The 21,383-nt window shown below is 47.4% G+C and overlaps 1 protein-coding gene across 1 annotated transcript in view; it reads left to right on the forward strand.

Moving 5' to 3' along the window:
* The window catches only part of LOC148477273 (uncharacterized), a 72,512-nt gene that overhangs the window by 45,935 nt on the left and 5,194 nt on the right, over positions 1-21,383 (forward strand). The window contains exon 4 of the mRNA XM_088456963.1: positions 15,518-15,722. Within this exon, the coding sequence (XP_088313089.1) occupies positions 15,518-15,722 (205 nt within the window). The remainder of the gene's footprint in view (positions 1-15,517; positions 15,723-21,383) is intronic.

The following is a 21,383-nucleotide window of genomic DNA, read 5'->3' on the forward strand; positions in this document are numbered from 1 at the left end:
AGCGGTTGTATAATACGGCATTCACAGCAGCGGGTGTATAATACGGCAATCACAGCAGCGGGTGTATAATACAGCCGTCAGAGCAGCGGGTGTATAATACAGCAGTCACAGCAGCAGGTGTATAATACAGACGTCACAGCAGCGGGTGTATAATACAGCCATCACAGCAGCGGGTGTATAATACAGCATTCACAGCAATACAGCAGTCACAGCAGCAGGTGTATAATACAGCATTCACAGCAGCGGGTGTGTAATACAGCATTCACAGCAGCGGGTGTGTAATACTGCATTCACAGCAACGGGTGTGTAATACAGCCGTCACAGCAGCGACACCAGTCACAGCAGCGGGTGTATAATACAGCATTCACAGCAGCGGGTGTATAATACAGCATTCACAGCAGCGGGTGTGTAATACAGCAATGACAGCAGCGGCTGTGCAATACAGCCGTCACAGCAGCGGGTGTGCAATACGGCCGTCACAGCAGCGGGTGTGCAATACGGCCGTCACAGCAGCGGGTGTGCAATACGGCCGTCACAGCAGCGGGTGTGCAATACGGCCGTCACAGCAGCGGGTGTGCAATACGGCCGTCACAGCAGCGGGTGTGCAATACGGCCGTCACAGCAGCGGGTGTGCAATACGGCAGTCACAGCAGCGGGTGTGCAATACGGCAGTCACAGCAGCGGGTGTGCAATACGGCAGTCACAGCAGCGGGTGTGCAATACGGCCGTCAGAGCAGCGGGTGTGCAATACGGCCGTCAGAGCAGCGGGTGTGTAATACGGCCGTCAGAGCAGCGGGTGTGTAATACGGACGTCACAGCAGCGGGTGTGTAATACAGCCGTCACAGCAATACAGCATTCACAGCAGCAGGTGTATAATACAGCATTCACAGCAGCGGGTGTGTAATACAGCATTCACAGCAGCGGGTGTGTAATACAGCCGTCACAGCAGCGACACCTGTCACAGCAGCGGGTGTATAATACAGCCGTCACAGCAGCGGGTGTATAATACAGCATTCTCAGCTGCGGGTGTATAATACAGCCATCACAGCAGCGGGTGTATAACACAGCATTCTCAGCTGCGGGTGTATAACACAGCCGTCACAGCAGCGGGTGTATAACACAGCCGTCACAGCAGCGGGTGTATAATACAGCCGTCACAGCAGCGGGTGTATAATACAGCCGTCACAGCAGCGGGTGTATAATACAGCCGTCACAGCAGCGGGTGTATAATACAGCCGTCACAGCAGCGGGTGTATAATACAGCCGACACAGCAGCCGGTGTATAATACAGCATTCACAGCAGCGGGTGTATAATACAGCCGTCACAGCAGCGGGTGTATAATACAGCCTTCACAGCAGCGGGTGTATTATACAGCCTTCACAGCAGCGGGTGTATAATACAGCCGTCACAGCAGCGGGTGTATAATACAGCATTCACATTAGCGGGTGTATAATACAGCCATCACATTAGCGGGTGTATAATACAGCCATCACAGCAGCGGGTGTATAATACAGCCTTCACAGCAGCCGGTGTATAATACAGCCGTCACAGCTGCCGGTGTATAATACAGCCGTCACAGCAGCGGGTGTATAATACAGCATTCACAGCAGCGGGTGTATAATACAGCATTCACAGCAGCGGGTGTATAATACAGCCATCACAACAGGGGGTGTATAATACAACCATCACAGCAGAGGGTGTATAATACAGCACTCACAGCAGCGGGTGTATAATACAGCACTCACAGCAGCGGGTGTATAATACAGCATTCACACAGCGGGTGTATAATACAGCATTCTGAGCAGCGGGTGTATAATACAGCAATCACAGCAGCAGCTGTGTAATACAGCATTCACAGCAGCGGGTGTGTAATAGAGCAATCACAGCAGCGGCTGTGTAATACAGCCGTCACAGCAGCGCGTGTGTAATACAGCCGTCACAGCAGCGGGTGTGTAATACAGCCGTCACAGCAGCGGGTGTGTAATACAGCCGTCACAGCAGCGGGTGTGTAATACAGCCGTCACAGCAGCGGGTGTGTAATACGGCATTCACAGCAGCGGGTGTGTAATACGGCAGTCACAGCAGCGGTTGTGTAATACGGCAGTCACAGCAGCGGGTGTGTAATACGGCATTCACAGCAGCGGGTGTGTAATACGGCATTCACAGCAGCGGGTGTGTAATACGGCCGTCACAGCAGCGAGTGTGTAATACGGCCGTCACAGCAGCGGGTGTGTAATACAGCAATCCCAGCAGCGGGTGTGTAATACAGCAATCCCAGCAGCGGGTGTATAATACAGCCATCAGAGCAGCGGGTGTATAATACAGCCGTCAGAGCAGCGGGTGTATAATACAGCCGTCAGAGCAGCGGGTGTATAATACAGCATTCACAGCAGCGGATGTATAATACAGCATTCACAGCAATACAGCATTCACAGCAGCGGGTGTGTAATACAGCCATCAGTTTTATAATACGGCATTCACAGCAGCGGGTTTATAATACGGCAATCACAGCAGCGGGTGTATAATACAGCAATCACAGCAGCAGGTGTATAATACAGCAATCACAGCAGCAGGTGTATAATACAGCCGTCACAGCAGCGGGTGTATAATACAGCCATCACAGCAGCGGGTGTATAATACAGCATTCACAGCAATACAGCATTCACAGCAGCGGGTGTGTAATACAGCATTCACAGCAGCGGGTGTGTAATACAGCATTCACAGCAGCGGGTGTGTAATACAGCCGTCACAGCAGCGACACCAGTCACAGCAGCGGGTGTATAATACAGCCGTCACAGCAGCGGGTGTATAATACAGCCGTCACAGCAGCGGGTGTATAATACAGCCGTCACAGCAGCGGGTGTATAATACAGCATTCTCAGCTGCGTGTGTATATTACAGCCATCACAGCAGCGGGTGTATAACACAGCATTCTCAGCTGCGGGTGTATAACACAGCCATCACAGCAGCGGGTGTATAATACAGCCGTCACAGCAGCGGGTGTATAATACAGCCGTCACAGCAACGGGTGTATAATACAGCCTTCACAGCAGCGGGTGTATAATACAGCCATCACTGCAGCGGGTGTATAATACAGCATTCACAGCAGCGGGTGTATAATACAGCCGTCACAGCAGCGGGTGTATAATACAGCATTCACAGCAGCGGGTGTATTATACAGCATTCACAGCAGCGGGTGTATAATACAGCCGTCACAGCAGCGGGTGTATAATACAGCCGTCACAGCAGCGGGTGTATAATACAGCCGTCACAGCTGCGGGTGTATAATACAGCCGTCACAGCAGCGGGTGTATAATACAGCATTCACAGCAGCGGGTGTATAATACAGCATTCACAGCAGCGGGTGTATAATATAGCCATCACAGCAGCGGGTGTATAATACAGCCATCACAGCAGCGGGTGTATAATACAGCATTCACACAGCGGGTGTATAATACAGCATTCACAGCAGCCGGTGTATAATACAGCATTCACAGCAGCGGGTGTATAATACAGCATTCACAGCAGCGGGCGTATAATACAGCATTCACAGCAGCGGGAGTATAATACAGCCATCACAGTAGCGGGTGTATAATACAGCATTCACAGCAGCGGGTGTATAATACAGCATTCACAGCAGCGGGTGTATAATACAGCACTCACAGCAGCGGGTGTATAATACAGCACTCACAGCAGCGGGTGTATAATACAGCATTCACACAGCGGGTGTATAATACGGCCATCACAGCAGCGGGTGTATAATACAGCCATCACAGCAGCCGGTGTATAATACTGCCATCACAGCTGCCGGTGTATAATACAGCCATCACAGCAGCGGGTGTATAATACAGCAATCACAGTAATACAGCATTCTTAGCAGCGGGTGTATAATAACCTCCCGGTCCCCATGTATCCGCGGCTCCACCCCCAATTCTTCCCGATCACTGCAGGTCACAGTGATTGGGTAGCCCACGGCACCCCCCACACAGCCCTGTATTCACAGCGCGGCTCTGGTCACAGTGATCGAGCACTTGCAAGACACCCCCCCCCCCCCCACCTGGTGCTGGTTGCAGTTTCGCCCCCACAGTGTCCTGATCACTGCTGGTCACAGTGATCGCACAGTCTCTCAGTGTCACCCCCACCCCAGTATCATCACACCAGAAGCAGACCTATGTATATGTGTATAAATGTATGTGTGTGTATAAATGTATGTGTGTGTGTGTGTGTGTGTGTATATATATATATATATATATATATATATGTAGTTGGATCGCATCCAATTCACCAATCAGCAAAGCTTTGGAGCTCCCAGCATGCATTGCTCCTGCTCCCTATATACTCCGCCCCCAGCCACAGGCATTCAGTTTTTTTGTTTGCCGCGCAGGAAGACGAACCTGTTATACAGCGGGACTGCCCAGGCAGTCCTAGGCTTTTCTTTTATGATTTACATTAAGTTTTGAATTTCAGAGTTTAGCGGTACCAGGCGCCGTGAATGACGCTTGTACTGCGACTCCTTCTACCTCCGCCGATGCCGAAACACCCGTTCCACTATATGCCCTGAGGTTTTCGGCAGGCCTCAGCGGCTTTTGCTGAGGTCCGGGACTGCAGTCGGGTCACGGAGATGACAGGTAAGTGATTTCCCCCATGGGAATCGTGCGCGAAGCAGTCCTCGCCTCCAGTGTTGAGACTCATCGGAGGCGGCTGCGGGTGAAGGCCTCGTGTAACGTGTCCTCACTAAGGCGGCCGGGGCCATATCGTCTGTCGCCGGGGATGGGTGGTAAGACAAACTAGAGCGCACTAGTTCCCGTCTTACTACTTTAAGATCAGCGTACCCCGCTGTCAAAATGGCAGTCTAGGGGAGATAGGCTGTCCCCAGGCCGCTCCTCCCCCCAGACACAAACTTCCAGGTATAGATACCTGCGTCTGGCGTGCTATAATTGACCACCTCGTGTGTGAGACGCTCGCAGTTTAGCGTTTGTCCCGTGTACTGCTGAAGTGGTTGGTCTCAGAGGTTTAGTCTGTATATACCTCTCCCTTGGGTTTGGTATACAGCGCACTCTATATCCTACCATTTTCCTGGCAGGGCTGGTTAGTTGATTCAGAGTCCATATTGCTTAGGAAAAGTGCGTATTTATGCATTGTATGTGACTGTGAATACTAGCTGCTGTGTGTACACTGCCTGTATATTCAAAGCTGTCAGGTATATCTATCACTGTGTTTCTCCTTATCCCTCTGAGGTGTGTGGGGTGTCTCATTGATAAAAGGTCACATTGCATTTATACTGTACACCTTATACCATTTATACATTGTCTGAAGGTAAAGGTGAGGATGAGAACCCTCCAGTGCTTATGTCCTGTAAGTCCTGTTCTGCAGGCCTGTCTGACCAGGATGTTAACCAGAATGGATTGTGTAATAACTGTTGCAAATAGCTACCTAATATATCCGGTATATATCTGCACCAGCACTGGAGTCATCTTGGATGGCCATTACGCCTCAGGTTTTGTCCTATTTAATAGACAAAGCCACAGAGGTACGAACTCCTGCTGCTGTGGTGCCTCATGCTATGGGGTGTTCACAGCATGTGCATCACCCTATGTGTATGCCCCCCATGAATTCCTGTTGGGTTAATTCTGCTGATCACTCTAGTCAGAGTATACTGCCGTCTTCAGCCTCTCCGCAGGTGGATAGAACCGTGGTAGTAATAGAGCAGGGGTATAAAAGAGGTTCTCGTCATGTGTTGCCTCAGGAGCTTGACTCGACCTCCTCATCAGACTCTGATACTCACAGTTCTGGGTCTGTCTCAGTGAAAGAAGACCATTGGTCCCTAGTGGATGTTCCCTCTCTAGTAAGAGCAGTTAGATCTGTCCTCAATATAGAGGAGGAGGAGGTTCCTCTGACATCTAAGGAGCCAAACTTTAGACGTCAGAGAGTGACTAAGGATTATTTCCCTCAGTCTGGGCAGCTGACAAATCTCATGTCTGAAGCATGGAGTACTCCTAATAAGCATTTTCTTGCTACAAGGAATATAGCCTCTCGGTACCCATTTGCACCAGGGGAGTGTAACAAATGGGAAGTTCTCCCAACAATAGATGCTTATGTTACAAGATTGATCAGGAGCGCTACGTTACCCATTCCTGTAGCATCCTCTTTGAAAGAGGTTACAGATAGAAAACTTGACATTTATTTGAAATCAATGTTTTCATTGTCTGGAGCTATTACCAGGCCAGCTGCATCTGTAGCCTGGGTGGCCAAGGCTATGGCGAATTGTATAAATTCTCTGGAAAATACTATGCCTGATGCAACCAGAGAGCAGCAGTCTCTTCTCGGTCAAATACGAGAAGCAGATGTGTATATTGGGGAAGCGGCTATTGACGCAGGTATCCTGGCTTCTAAGGTCTCTGCAAGCTCAGTTGCAGCCCGAAGATCCCTCTGGCTAAACACCTGGAAGTCGGATGCAGGGTTCTAAAAGGCTCTAGAATCTTTGCCTTTTACGGGGAAGGTACTGTTTGGACCAGAGCCGGATGACATAATGACTTCTTTGGCAACACCAAAGTCTGCTGAATTGCCATCTACAACTACTCCTAGGAGGCAGTCGTCTTCTCGGTCCTTTCGTCTACAAAAGACAAAAAAAACAGTCCTCCTCCAGACAAAGTCAGTCCTATAGGAAACCGCAGCCCAAGAAATCTTGGTCAAGAAAGCACCCTGCTTCCAAGCCAGACGGTAAGTTTACTGTCTGATGGGGCGGGCCTCCCCCGGATGTCTGGGTTGGAGGCTGACTTTTACAGTTCACCCAGGCCTCGCATCAGACAACTACAGATGCCTGGGTGCGAGAGCTGGTCTCAGGGTTATGCCATCACATTCCTGAGGCATCCCTCTCAAAGGTTTGTGGGTCCAAACCTCCTTCAGACCCGGTCAGAGCTTTGGGCTACCGGGAGTCTATTGGGTCCCTCTTGAGGTCAGGAGTCATAGTCCCCATTCCTATGACGCCACAGGTTAGGGGTTATTCAAATTTATTTGTTATTCAAAAACCCAATGGGTTGTACCGCTCTATCCTGAATCTGAAGTCTCTCAACAGATTCATTAAGGTGCCCAAATTCCCTATGGAAGCCCTACGGTCAATTATGCTGGCGATGGAGCATGGAGACTTCATGGTCTCAAAGGATATACAGGATGCATATCAGCATGTCCCGATTGCAAGATCCCACCAGGCCTTTCTCAGGTTGGCGGTAAATCAGCAGCATTACCAATTTCAGGCTCTACTCTTCGGTCTGGCCACAGCACCTCGGGTATTTACCAAGATAATAGCAGTCATGATGGCTGATCTCAGGCAACAAGTAGTCAGGACACTGCCATATCTAGATGACTTTCTGATATTGGAACAGTCTCAGGAGATGTTGCAAGGTCATCTACGGTTGACCATTGCCTGCTTACAGAAGCACGGCTGGGTAATCAATTGGAAAACGTCTTTTTTTCCAACTCAGCAAATGGTGCACTTGGGGGTCTCTCTGGGACAGAGGATTCTTCTACCAGAGGACAAGATTGTAGCACTACAGTCTCGTGTCCACAATCTACTGTGCAAGCAAACTGTCAGTTCACTTGGCTATGCAGGGCCTGGGCTCCATGGTTGCCACATTGAACATATTGGCTTATGCCCAGTTCCACTCCAGTTCCCTACAGCTGTGGATCCTGGCCCAGTGGGATGGTCAGTATCATCGGATAGACATTTAGACAAGGGTCGTCCGTTAAGGATCCCGAAATGGTTACTCCTCACCACGGACGAAAGTCTGCGAGGATGAGTAGCAGTGACGGGTCATCACACCTTTCAGGGAAGGTGGATGGACCAGGAAAGTCACCTGCCAATAAATATATTGGAGCTTCAAGCAGTGCACAAAGCACTCATACTGGCACAGGACCTCCTACAGGGCAGGCCTGTCCAGGTTCAGTCCGACAATGCGACAGCAGTGGCCTACATCAATCATCAAGAAGGCACATGAAGTCCGGCAGCCATGAAGGAAGTGGCAAAGATTCTGCTGTTGGCAGAAGGCCATCTTCCAGCAATCTCGGCAATATTCATCCCAGGTGTTCTCAACTGGGAAGTGGACTTCCTAAGTCGCCAGGACATACACGCCGAAGAATGGGCTCTTCATCCGGATGTATTCCAACTTCTGGTGACAGGTGGGGATTACTAGACATAGACCTCATGGCGTCATGTCACAACCACAGGTATGGGTCCAGAACAAGGGACCCCTCAGCCGAAGGTGTGGACGCTCTGGCAGTGAGATGGAACTTCAGGTTTGCATACCTGTTTCCTCCAATCTCCCTCCTTTCAAGAGTCTTTAGAAAGTTCAAGCCGGAGGGTGGCAGGATGATACTAATAGCCCCTGCCTGGCCCAGGAGGCATTGGTTCTCCGATCTGACATGACTATCCATAGACAGTCCACTTCCACTGCCTCTACGGCAGGATCTGCTAATGCAAGGGTCCCTGCCTTTACCAGGATTTACCTTGGCTGGCTTTGACGGCATGGCTCTTGAGTCTTCCGTCTTGAAGCCAGGGGTTTTTCGGCTCCTGTGATTCAGATGATGCTGAGAGCAAGGAAGCCTGCTTCTGCTCGCATTTATCACAGAATTTGGCATTAATTTTTTCTTTGGTGCTCCCACAGAAAATATGAGTTTTTCAAGTTATCAAGAGTACTTGCTTTTCTTCAGGCTGGATTAGACTTAGGTCTTTGCCTGGCTACCTTGAGCGTCCAAGTTTCTGCTTTGACCGTTCGGTTCCAGTGCAAGATTGCCCCTTTGCAGGGTGTTAGTACATTCTTTCAGGGGGCTCTTCGGGTGCAACCTTCATTTCTCCCACCGGTGGCACTGTGGGATTTGTCTTTGGTTCACAGGGCGCTGCAGTAGCATCCTTTTGAACCCTTGGATAAGGTGGACTTGATATGGCTGAAAGGGAAAACACTTTTGCTCCTCGCCATCTCATCAGCTCGCAGAGATTCTCACTTGGCAGCTCTGTCATGTCGCTCTCCATATTTGATTTCTCATCAAAATAGAGCTGTCCTCCATACCAAGACGGGCTACCTCCCAAAGGTTGTTTCCCATTTTCATATAAATGAGGACATTGTAGTCCCAGCCTTTCAGTCTTTAGACCTGTCTGCAGGTGAAGCTTCCCTGGATGTGGTTTGAGCCCTTCGTATTTACGTGGATCGGACCAGTTCCATCAGGAAATCAGACTCTCTTTGTGTTATATGGATTTCACAAATGAGGTTGGCCAGCAAACAAACAAATGTTAGCTCGCTGGCATCATATGACTATTTCTCAAGTCTATACACAGGCTGGTCTCCCTGTTCCTAACAAGGTGACAGCACATTCCACTCGGTCTGTTGGATCATCGTGGGCGGTAAGACATGGTGCCTCGGCTGAACAGCTTTGCAAGGCAGCCACTTGGTCTTCTGTTAATACGTTTATCCAGTTTTATGTTTTTGATACGTTTGCCTCCCAGGATGCTTCCTTTGGGCGGCGGACTCTCCTCTCTGCGCAGGAGCGTCCCCACCCTTAAGGGAACTGCTTTAGAATGTCCCCAAGGTAATTCCTGTGGACCCTATGGAACCCGAAGAAGAAATACAGAATTTTGGTATAACATACCTTTGATAATTCTCTTTTCTTCAAGGTCTATAGGGTCCACAGGGCGCCTACCCTGACGCACCTGGCCTCGGGATCTGTTCTTTAGCCTTTTCTTCACAGATTCCCTCTTTGAATGTTGAGTGTTTCTTGTGTCATTTTTCTTCCTTCTCCACTCTCCGTCTCATGCCGTGGCTTGTTTACAAATGAATGCCTGTGGCTGGGGGCGGGGTATATAGGAAGGAGGACCAGTGCATGCTGGGAGCTCCAAAGCTTTGCTGTTTGGCACAACTTCATATCCCAAAGTAATTCCTTTGGACCTCGAAGAAAAATAATTATCAATATGTATATAAAAACACAAAACTCGGGCCCAATTCAGACCCGCTCGCTAAGCCGCGATTGCACGCAGCCAAATGGGGCCGGGTGTGCAAATTTTGTGATCACAAGGCCTGGCTTAAGGACACCCTTTATGTCTTAGCGTGCGGCGGCTGTGTGATCGCAAGCTGGTCTAATGCCGCCCCCTTTCCCTTTGCAACACACGTCATCTCCAGGAAGTGTATTAAACCATTGAGAACCATCGAAGGCAAACGCAGTGCTTGTAGTAGACCCTACCCTACCGCAAGCACTGCGAGTGCCTCAGTCAAAAAAAGAGCCAGGTGACGTGTACAATGACGCTCCCATTGAAGTATGTATGCCCTGTAAATGCCATTTTGACGGTCAGACACGCCTGCATTCGCAGCACACCTCCCCCGTTCACAAGCACCTTCCCCTGTTACCACCCACAAACGGCACTTTCTGTCACTCAAACTAGCGGACTGTCTGTGTATTAAGGGCAATCGTTTCCTGATCGCAATGACTGGTACATGAACTGCGAACCATACACATGCGCAGAACACAAAAATCGCCAGCTAGCGTCAAGCTTAGCGAGTGGGTCTGAATCGGCCCCTCAGCACTCTGGTCCCGGAAATGGGGTCCCGTGATGTGGGCTGCAGGCTTAAATGCATTGATCAATCCATGAACCAGAACCCCATTATTTATGTATTATAGTGAGTGCTGAGTTTTGTGTTTTTATTTATTTAAGCAATGTGGTCACAAGCCACTTGCACCCCAGGCCTGGGAGTGGCGAGTGCAGGTCTGCTGCACCCCAAATCTGGGAGTGGCGAGTGCAGTGGATTTCTGATAGATATATATATATATATATATATATATATATATATATATTCCCTCCGCACTGCCATGGCTCCGTTGTAAATATATTAAAGTTAATACAGTGGGGGTTTTTTAAACTATATTATTATTTTTCAATAATTGTTGATTTTTTTATTATCACATTCATCATGTAATTAATAGCTATTTAAACTTGATTTTGCATTTTTGTTAAAAAAAATATATATATTTTAAATCAGGTTTAAATAGCTATTTAATGTGATCATAAAAAAATGTACAATTTTGGTGACATTTTAGGGAAAAATTTTAACCAGTTAAGTGGTTACATTTTTCCAAGATGCCTCTGCATAACTAGTCTAGACTATGCTATCTGGATTCTTTTTCTTGAAACATTTGGTTATTGGCGCTGCTTTGGTCACAAAATCCAGATAGTAGCCCACTAACAAAATAGAGGTCCTAAGTTGTGTTTTCCTTTCTGGTTTAGGCCATGAGGATACGGTATCCACTTTATTCATTTAGGGCTTTACTTGTCCATGGCTAACTACATTCTGATGGTGCATTTCTCAGGGTTGGCAGTAAACCTATCAAACCTATTGCCTGGCCGACTTGTTCAGCATCAGGATCCTTGATCCTTGTTCTCAGGAAATCTTTAAGTCAAGCTCTCAGGTGCTGATCATTACCTGACTGATGATCTGAGCAAGCTGCATAACGTCCTACACCCAGGTAACGAGGTGGTGAGTATGTCCCAACTCACTCTGCACCTGAATGGCCTCAGCTGTGGCTCCGGGACTCTCCTTCCACATACCCTCTTTGTGAGATATATTTCTTAACTTTAACTTAACCTTAACTTAGGTGAAGCTGACCGACTTCCAGGCGAGCTTGCCCATTCGCCTACCCGGACGTTACTCCGCATTTGTGATCCACCTTTCCTTCTCCTCCCCTCTGACAAACTGATGGCGCATTTCTCAGGGTTGGCAGTAAACCCATGCGCCCGGAGGGAGTCAAGAACGGCCTCCACCTTTTGAGAGGTGTGACTCGCAGTCTTGACTTCAAATGACAATATGATCTAAGTATGCAGCTGACTTCTCTTGATGAGGCCTCAGCAGTTTATTCATTGCTCTTTGTAATGTCGCAGGGGCACCATGTAAACTAAATGATAATATTCAGTATTGAAACAATCCCTCTGGCGTTTCTGCTAATGGGATTTGCTAAATGCCCTTAGCAGTGGTGGGCCCAGGTGCCAGAATATGCTTTGGGCCCCCCTCTCATTCCTGGCTCTCTGCACCCCAACATCTGACACAAACGCATAGAATATAGGCATGCCGCATATCATAGTAATCAGCAGAAGCTGCTTGGGCTAACAATTCACACAGCTGTGCAAAAAAGTCGCACGCAAAGATGCTCGGCGCTACCGGGTCACGGCATGGCTCGACTAGAAGGGCTGTTTAGCACGCAAGGAGGCTTGATATATGACTCATACAGTATGAGGACACATCTGTAGCTGGCCCCTGCTTAGATCATCTTCGCAGGGGCCAGCTACCAGAAGCACAGCCAGCAGCTGGCCGTGGATCATCACTTTGGTAATCCGATCGCTTCATCACTCCATAGATGAGAGGGGAGGAGATTACAGAATCTCAAAGCTCCCGAGGGTTTGGGCACTAACACCATGGGATTGTTCCACTTACTACTCGTCTCTTCTATTACACCCAGTCGAATCATGTCCTCTACCTCCTATTTATGGCTCCCCGTTTAGCGACAGTTATTCAATAAGGTCCTTGATACACAACAAACCCCAGTGGGGTGACAATATAATGTTTTATAATTTGGGTTCTACCCAGAATGGGGGAGAAAGCATTTTGATTCCGTTTTACCATATCTATGGCTTGTTGATTTTGGTTGTAACGTCTCTTTAATTGGTACAACGCAGTTTATTGAGTTTTATAGTGAAACCTGAGGTTCAGATCATACTCTCTCACCAGGGTTGTATACAGGATAACGTGATAAACCTGTTCTACCTTTCTTTTACCTTCTTGGTGTACCTTGTAATTGAGTTGTCCTACTGCTTCAATAACCTCATATGGTCCTTGCCAAAGGGCATACAATTTACTTTCTTCAATGGGAACATGGACTAACACCTTGTCACCAGGTTTAAAGGACCAAACTACTGCAGTTGTATCATAGTTGTGTTTCTGTCGCTGCTGGGCTTGGTCCATAAGGTCTTTTACCAAGGGATTTATTAGTCCTAAACAGTTTTACAGCTGGGACACAAACTGCACAACGTTAGGGTCCTGGGCTGGTGGCTGTTCCCATCCCTGTTTTAACAAGTCTAGAACTCCCTGGGGCTGTCTCCCATAAAAATGGGCTTAAAGCTGTAGAAGATTGTGGCACTTCCCGGACTGCAAACATCAAATAGGGCAGCAACAGATCCCAGTCTCAACTGTCTTGACCTACAGCTCGTTTAATCGTTTGTTTAAGAGTGTGGTTGAACCGCTCTACCAAACCATTAGCTGTGGGTAGTACACCGAATTCATTATCCTTTCCACCCCTAACCAACAAAGGTCTTTCATCAGATTTAATATTTCAATTTGGTATTTCTTTGGGATATCTAGTAGCATAGTCTAATTTCAACAATATATATTGGTGACCTCGAGCTGACTTCTTAACCGTACCTACTAGATCTATCCCAATCCATTCAAACGGGACTGCAATGACCGGCAGGGGTACCAAGAGCGCTCTAAATTGTGGCCAGGGGACTATTACTGCAAAAAATTACTTTACTGCTGCATAGATGCGAGGCCTAAAAAATCTACATTGTATTCACTGAAGAGTTTTTACTGCCCCCCCCAAATGCCCTCCCCAAATCCGCGTGAGCCATCTGAAGTACCAACGGTTCATGTACCAGGGGAACCAACAACTGGTCTAACTTTGTACCTTGCACATAGGCAACCCGATACAATAAGTCACCTTTCAATGCAAAATATGTGGTGCTCACTGGCATTAGTGTTGTCTTTATTCTGCCATTTATCTTAACCACATTTTGGAAAGCATTCACCAAGTTACTATCATTTAGCTAACCCTGTGAAAAGACCTGTAAAGACATCCTTTTCTATAGGCGACCAGTTATTGTCCATACAATGTTCCCCTGGCCATTCTGTGGCCATTACTGGTTTCACTATGCCCTTGGACAATGGACAGGACGATATGTTAGCCAATTCCTTATCTTCCGGAATATTTCTGAGTCTCCTCCTCAGTTCCCACTTCATGAGCACATTCAAAGGTACTGTGTCCGAAGGGCGTCTTTTTTCGATTGTCGATCTCTGGCTTATCTTTATTGGCCCGACCCATAACAAGGGAAAATCCATCCCTATATTAGGAGGTATGGTGATTTTTGAAAAACTGCTGTTACAATTGTACTCAGGAATGTTCTTCAGTAGCCCCATGTAAACACAGCACCCTCACAGGAGGTTAATACTTGGTCCGCTTCTTTTGTAACTAATTCTCTGGACACCATAAATAGTTTGCTCCCTGTATCCACAAGGGCCCAGACCTCATGGCCTTCAATTTGTAGTGCCACTCAGGACAGAGTCAAGTCCTTAGGAGAGGAAAGCCTGATGCACATGCTGATAGTTGGTCTGGCCACTTGGCCTGTGGCACATTCCACGGGTTAAGAATGCTTTGGACAATGGCGATGAACATGCCCTTACTCCCCTCATTCGCCCCCTAAACCGCATTTGCCTTGGGTTTTAAACATGCTTTACCCAATCTGGCCAACTCTGCTAACTGTATTTGGGGAGCCTGTGAAGGGGAAAACTCCCAGTCATGGAAACTTTAAGCATTGCCAGGTCCCATCACCCTTATCCTAGCAAGTATAGCTGCCTTTAGGTGGGTATATGAAGCTGCTTGCTGCTCAGGTAGGTCAGTGTAAGCTCTTTGAGCTGCTCTTTTAAGTATGGCGCCAATCTACTTACCCATTCCTCCGTAACCCAACCTAGGCGTGTCATAGTTCTCTCAAAGGTGTTGAAGAACGCCCCCGTGTCCTCAGACGCTGTCATTTTCTGGTGTATAATACAGCAATCAGAGCAGCAGGTGTATAATACAGCAATCACAGCAGTGGGTTTATACCTTCGGTCACAGCCGATATACATAAGATCAGTGGACCCTCCTGGTCCCGGCACCATGATGCTAACCACACTCCTACCCAGCATATCGCCTGGCCGACTTTTTCAGCACCAGGAGCCCTGATACTTGTTCTCAGGAAAGCTTTAAGCCATGCTCACAGGTGCTGTTACCTTGCTGATATCTCAGCAAGCTGCAAGACCTGCACCAGACCTGCAAAGCATCCTACACCCAGGTAATCAGGCGGTGAGTATGTCCCAACCCACTCTGCTCCTAAAAACCATCCTACTCAGCTGTGGCTCCGTGACCCTCCTGCCACAAGATGGATTTAGATTTTGAGGGGGGGGGGGGTTATCCAAACTGAAATCTAAATTACTGTGTAACAAAGCTGTTCAGTATTTACCCTGCATGCAAAAATTAAATGTTTTTGCCCCCCTGTAATGCAGCATGGTTTGTCTTGGTGCAAAGTTACTTGTTTTTGCTTTACCCCCTCCCCCAGAATCAGGCCCTATATGATGTGCAGAGGAGCTGTGTGTCTATGGCACTGATATTATACTGTTACATTTCATGTAATGACATCAGATATTATGTGATTGTTTTTTCTATGATTTAATTAGGGTGAAGATCTGACTAATATTACAATAAATGATATAGACAGAGAAGAAGAGACATATGAGACTGATAATAAGGCAGAAGATATAGACAGAGAAGAAGAGACATATGAGACTGATAATAAGGCAAAAGATTTAGAGAGAGAAGAAAAGACGTATGTAATGAAGGATCAGCAGTGTGAGAAGGAAATCCCTACAGATATCAGCACAGGTGAGTAATGATCACTAAGTACAAAACAGAGTCACATATTTGCCTTGGTCAGTCACTACAGCAATCTCTTATCCTACACACTCCTCTGTCAGTACAGACTAATGAGGGAAATGTATCAGCCCAGTGGGGGAGTCAGGAGCCATCAGCTCCTATTATACTCCTTCTCTCCCCCTCACATCATATCACTGTGTGTTACCAGCCCAGAGATCTGACCAGTCTCCTCCCCACACTCTCTGGTGTATCTCATACATCAGGAGCCATCAGCCCCTATTATACTCCTGCTCTCCCCCTCACATCATATCACTGTGTGTTACCAGCCCAGAGATCTGACCAGTCTCCTCCCCACACTCTCTGGTGTATCTCATACATGAGGAGCCATCAGCCCCTATTATGCTCCTGCTCTCCTCTTCACTTAATGTGTGTTGCCAGCCCAGAGATCTGACCAGTCTCCTCCCCACACTCTCTGGTGTATCTCATACATCAGGAGCCATCAGCCCCTATTATACTCCTGCTCTCCCCCTCACATCATGTCACTGTGTGTTACCAGCCCAGAGATCTGACCAGTCTCCTCCCACACTCTGGTGTATCTCATACATCAGGAGCCATCGGGCCCCTATTATACTTCTGCTCTCCCCCTCACATCATATCACTGTGTGTTACCAGCCCAGAGATCTGACCAGTCTCCTCCCCACACTCTGGTGTATCTCATACATCAGGAGCCATCAGCCCCATTTATATTCCTGCTCTCCCCCTCACATCATGTCACTGTGTGTTACCAGCCCAGAGATCTGACCAGTCTCCTCCCCACACTCTCTGGTGTATCGCATACATCAGGAGCCATCAGCCCCTATTATACTCCTGCTCTCCCCCTCACATCATGTCACTGTGTGCTACCAACCCAGAGATCTGACCAGTCTCCTCCCCACACTCTCTGGTGTATCTCATACATCAGGAGACATCAGCCCCTATTATACTCCTGCTCTCCCCCTCACATCATGTCACTGTGTGTTACCAGTCCAGAGATCTGACCAGTCTCCTCCCCACACTCTCTGGTGTATCTCATACATCAGGACCCTATTATACTCCTCTCCCCCTCACATCATGTCACTGTGTGTTACCAGTCCAGAGATCTGACCAGTCTCCTCCCCACACTCTCTGGTGTATCTCATACATCAGGACCCTACTATACTCCTGCTTTCCCCCTCACATCATGTCACTGTGTGTTTCCAGCCCAGAGATCTGACCAGTCTCCCCACACTCTCTGGTGTATCTCATACATCAGGAGCCATCAGCCCCTATTATACTCCACCTCTCCTCCTCACATCATGTCACTGTGTGTTACCAGCCCAGAGATCTGACCAGTCTCCCCACACTCTCTGGTGTATCTCATACATCAGGAGCCATCAGCCCCTATTATACTCCTGCTCTCCCCCTCACATCATGTCACTGTGTGTTACTAGCCCAGAGATCTTACCAGTCTCCTCCCCACACTCTCTGGTGTATCTCATACATCAGGAACCATCAGCCCCTATTATACTCCTGCTCTCCCCCTCACATCATGTCACTGTGTGTTACCAGCCCAGAGATCTGACCAGTCTCCTCCCCACACTCTCTGGTGTATCTCATACATCAGGAGCCATAAGCCCCTATTATACTCCTGCTCTCCCCCTCACATCATATCACTGTGTGCTGGCGGACGGTATACTGGAGCCGGGATCCTGACTACTGTTTGGAATCCGGCGCCTGTAGTTAGACCGTCGGCATCCCGTAAGGTGGGATGCTGACTGTATCCCGTTTCTCCATAGTGCCGGCTTCTAGCTGTTCTCAGCCTCGGGGTCTCATTCTCACCTGCACGGCCAAAATTACACAAGCTTGTATCAGTCTGCTGTAATAACAAACTACATATATGGAGTTATTTCTAATTCACATCATATTTTCTATTATATATAGCATTGTGACTTATGGTATTTTATCTCCATACAGCTGCCATTCATTTACTGTTTATATAACGGCTACTTTTATATTGGTCTCTTATTATTCCTAGGATCATCATTCTCTTGTTTCTGCTCTCTGTCTGACTTCAGCTTAATGACATAACAATATGCAGGTTATTCTGTAGGCACCAAGGTCACAGTACCGGCTACTGGTCTCAGCAAGATATCACACATAACTATGAGCATGTGTGACTAACAATATCCTCCCAAGCAAGCTAGCCCACATAACTATGAGCTTGTGTGACTAACAATATCCTCCCCAGCAAGCTAGCCCACATAACTATGAGCATGTGTGACTAACAATATCCTCCCCAGCAAGCTAGCCCACATAACTATGAGCATGTGTGACTAACAATATCCTCACCAGCAAGCTAGCCCACATAACTATGAGCATGTGTGACTAACAATATCCTCCCCAGCAAGCTAGCCCACATAACTATGAGCATGTGTGACTAACAATATCCTCCCCAGCAAGCTAGCCCACATAACTATGAGCATGTGTGACTAACAATATCCTCCCCAGCAAGCTATCACCCATAACTATGAGCATGTGTGACTAACAATATCCTCCGCAGCAAGCTAGCCCACATAACTATGAGCATGTGTGACTAACAATATCCTCCCCAGCAAGCTAGCCCACATAACTATGAGCATGTGTGACTAACAATATCCTCCCCAGCAAGCTATCACACATAACTATGAGCATGTGTGACTAACAATATCCTCCCCAGCAAGCTAGCCCACATAACTATGAGCATGTGTGACTAACAATATCCTCCCCAGCAAGCTATCACACATAACTATGAGCATGTGTGACTAACAATATCCTCCCCAGCAAGCTAGCCCACATAACTATGAGCATATGTGACTAACAATATCCTCCCCAGCAAGCTAGCCCACATAACTATGAGCATGTGTGACTAACAATATCCTCCCCAGCAAGCTATCACCCATAACTATGAGCATGTGTGACTAACAATATCCTCCCCAGCAAGCTAGCCCACATAACTATGAGCATGTGTGACTAACAATATCCTCCCCAGCAAGCTAGCCCACATAACTATGAGCATGTGTGACTAACAATATCCTCCCCAGCAAGCTAGCCCACATAACTATGAGCATGTGTGACTAACAATATCCTCCCCAGCAAGCTGGCCCACATAACTATGAGCATGTGTGACTAACAATATCCTCCCCAGCAAGCTAGGCCACATAACTATGAGCTTGTGTGACTAACAATATCCTCCCCAGCAAGCTAGCCCACATAACTATGAGCATGTGTGACTAACAATATCCTCCCCAGCAAGCTATCACCCATAACTATGAGCATGTGTGACTAACAATATCCTCCCCAGCAAGCTAGCCCACATAACTATGAGCATGTGTGACTAACAATATCCTCCCCACCAAGCTAGCCCACATAACTATGAGCATGTGTGACTAACAATATCCTCCCCAGCAAGCTAGCCCACATAACTATGAGCATGTGTGACTAACAATATCCTCCCCAGCAAGCTGGCCCACATAACTATGAGCATGTGTGACTAACAATATCCTCCCCAGCAAGCTAGGCCACATAACTATGAGCTTGTGTGACTAACAATATCCTCCCCAGCAAGCTAGCCCACATAACTATGAGCATGTGTGACTAACAATATCCTCCCCAGCAAGCTATCACCCATAACTATGAGCATGTGTGACTAACAATATCCTCCCCAGCAAGCTAGCCCACATAACTATGAGCATGTGTGACTAACAATATCCTCCCCAGCAAGCTAGCCCACATAACTATGAGCATGTGTGACTAACAATATCCTCCCCAGCAAGCTGGCCCACATAACTATGAGCATGTGTGACTAACAATATCCTCCCCAGCAAGCTAGGCCACATAACTATGAGCATGTGTGACTAACAATATCCTCCCCAGCAAGCTGGCCCACATAACTATGAGCATGTGTGACTAACAATATCCTCCCCAGCAAGCTACCACACATAACTATGAGCATGTGTGACTAACAATATCCTCCCCAGCAAGCTAGCCCACATAACTATGAGCATGTGTGACTAACAATATCCTCCCCAGCAAGCTATCACACATAACTATGAGCATGTGTGACTAACAATATCCTCCCCAGCAAGCTAGCCCACATAACTATGAGCATGTGTGACTAACAATATCCTCCCCAGCAAGCTGGCCTAACTATGAGCATATGTGACTAACAATATCCTCCCCAGCAAGCTAGCCCACATAACTATGAGCATATGGGACTAACAATATCCTCCCCAGCAAGCTATTACACATAACTATGAGCATGTGTGACTAACAATATCCTCCCCAGCAAGCTAGCCCACATAACTATGAGCATATGGGACTAACAATATCCTCCCCAGCAAGCAGCCCACATAACTATGAGCATATGTGACTAACAATATCCTCCCCAGCAAGCTAGCCCACATAACTATGAGCTTGTGTGACTAACAATATCCTCCCCAGCAAGCTAGCCCACATAACTATGAGCATGTGTGACTAACAATATCCTCCCCAGCAAGCTAGCCCACATAACTATGAGCATGTGTGACTAACAATATCCTCCCCAGCAAGCTAGATCACATAACTATGAGCATGTGTGACTAACAATATCCTCCCCAGCAAGCTGGCCCACATAACTATGAGGATGTGTGACTAACAATATCCTCCCCAGCAAGCTAGCCCATTACTATGAGCATGTGTGACTACCAATATCCTCCCCAGCAAGCTAGCCCACATAACTATGAGCTTGTGTGACTAACAATATCCACCCCAGCAAGCTAGGCCACATAACTATGAGCATATGTGACTAACAATATCCTCCCCAGCAAGCTAGCCCACATAACTAAGAGCACGTGTGACTAACAATATCCTCCCCAGCAAGCTAGCCCACATAACTAAGAGCACGTGTGACTAACAATATCCTCCCCAGCAAGCTAGCCCACATAACTAAGAGCATATGTGACTAACAATATCCTCCCCAGCAAGCTAGCCCACATAACTATGAGCACGTGTGACTAACAATATCCCATTGTGCTGATGAAATATCTATATTCCAATTAGCTAGCATTAAAGTGCAAGGACACAATCCTCCTCCTACGTAGATTGCAGGGCAAAGGTAACATTACCTAATATATACATACGACAGAGAAGATGGGGTCTATAAAGCTGGAAAACCTTCATAATATTTTTGTCTGTTATATTATGACAGAAATCAGACATTGATGTGTAATTACTCGGGATAATAGGTACTGCAGGAATAGGTGAAAGATCCTTCATGCACTCAGCAGGCCCTGGACTTATGGGTAATGACTGTGGAGCGCAGCTTACCTGGAGGACATCTTAGTGAATTAAGCAGTAAGCGCTATTCGAAATGAATACTAAATTAAGCTATATATCTGGTGTAATGTAAAGCGAACGCTAATTTGTTTATGATTAGACATGCTTACCCTATATTTTCTCTTTACCAGTGTTCATAGAGACTCATATTTGTTGTACATTTGTAATTATAATACAGTGGTCACAGTTTACAAGTTGAAATTAAACAAATAAACATATTCATTATAGTAACATGTTGGTGTAGTGGTCAGCATTCCTGTCTCACAGAACTGAGTTCCCAACCAAGGCGTTATCTGTGTG

This window comes from Taudactylus pleione, unplaced genomic scaffold, assembly GCF_031769625.1.
Source record: "Taudactylus pleione unplaced genomic scaffold, aTauple2 ptg000730l, whole genome shotgun sequence".
Classification (NCBI taxonomy): Eukaryota; Metazoa; Chordata; class Amphibia; order Anura; family Myobatrachidae; genus Taudactylus; species Taudactylus pleione.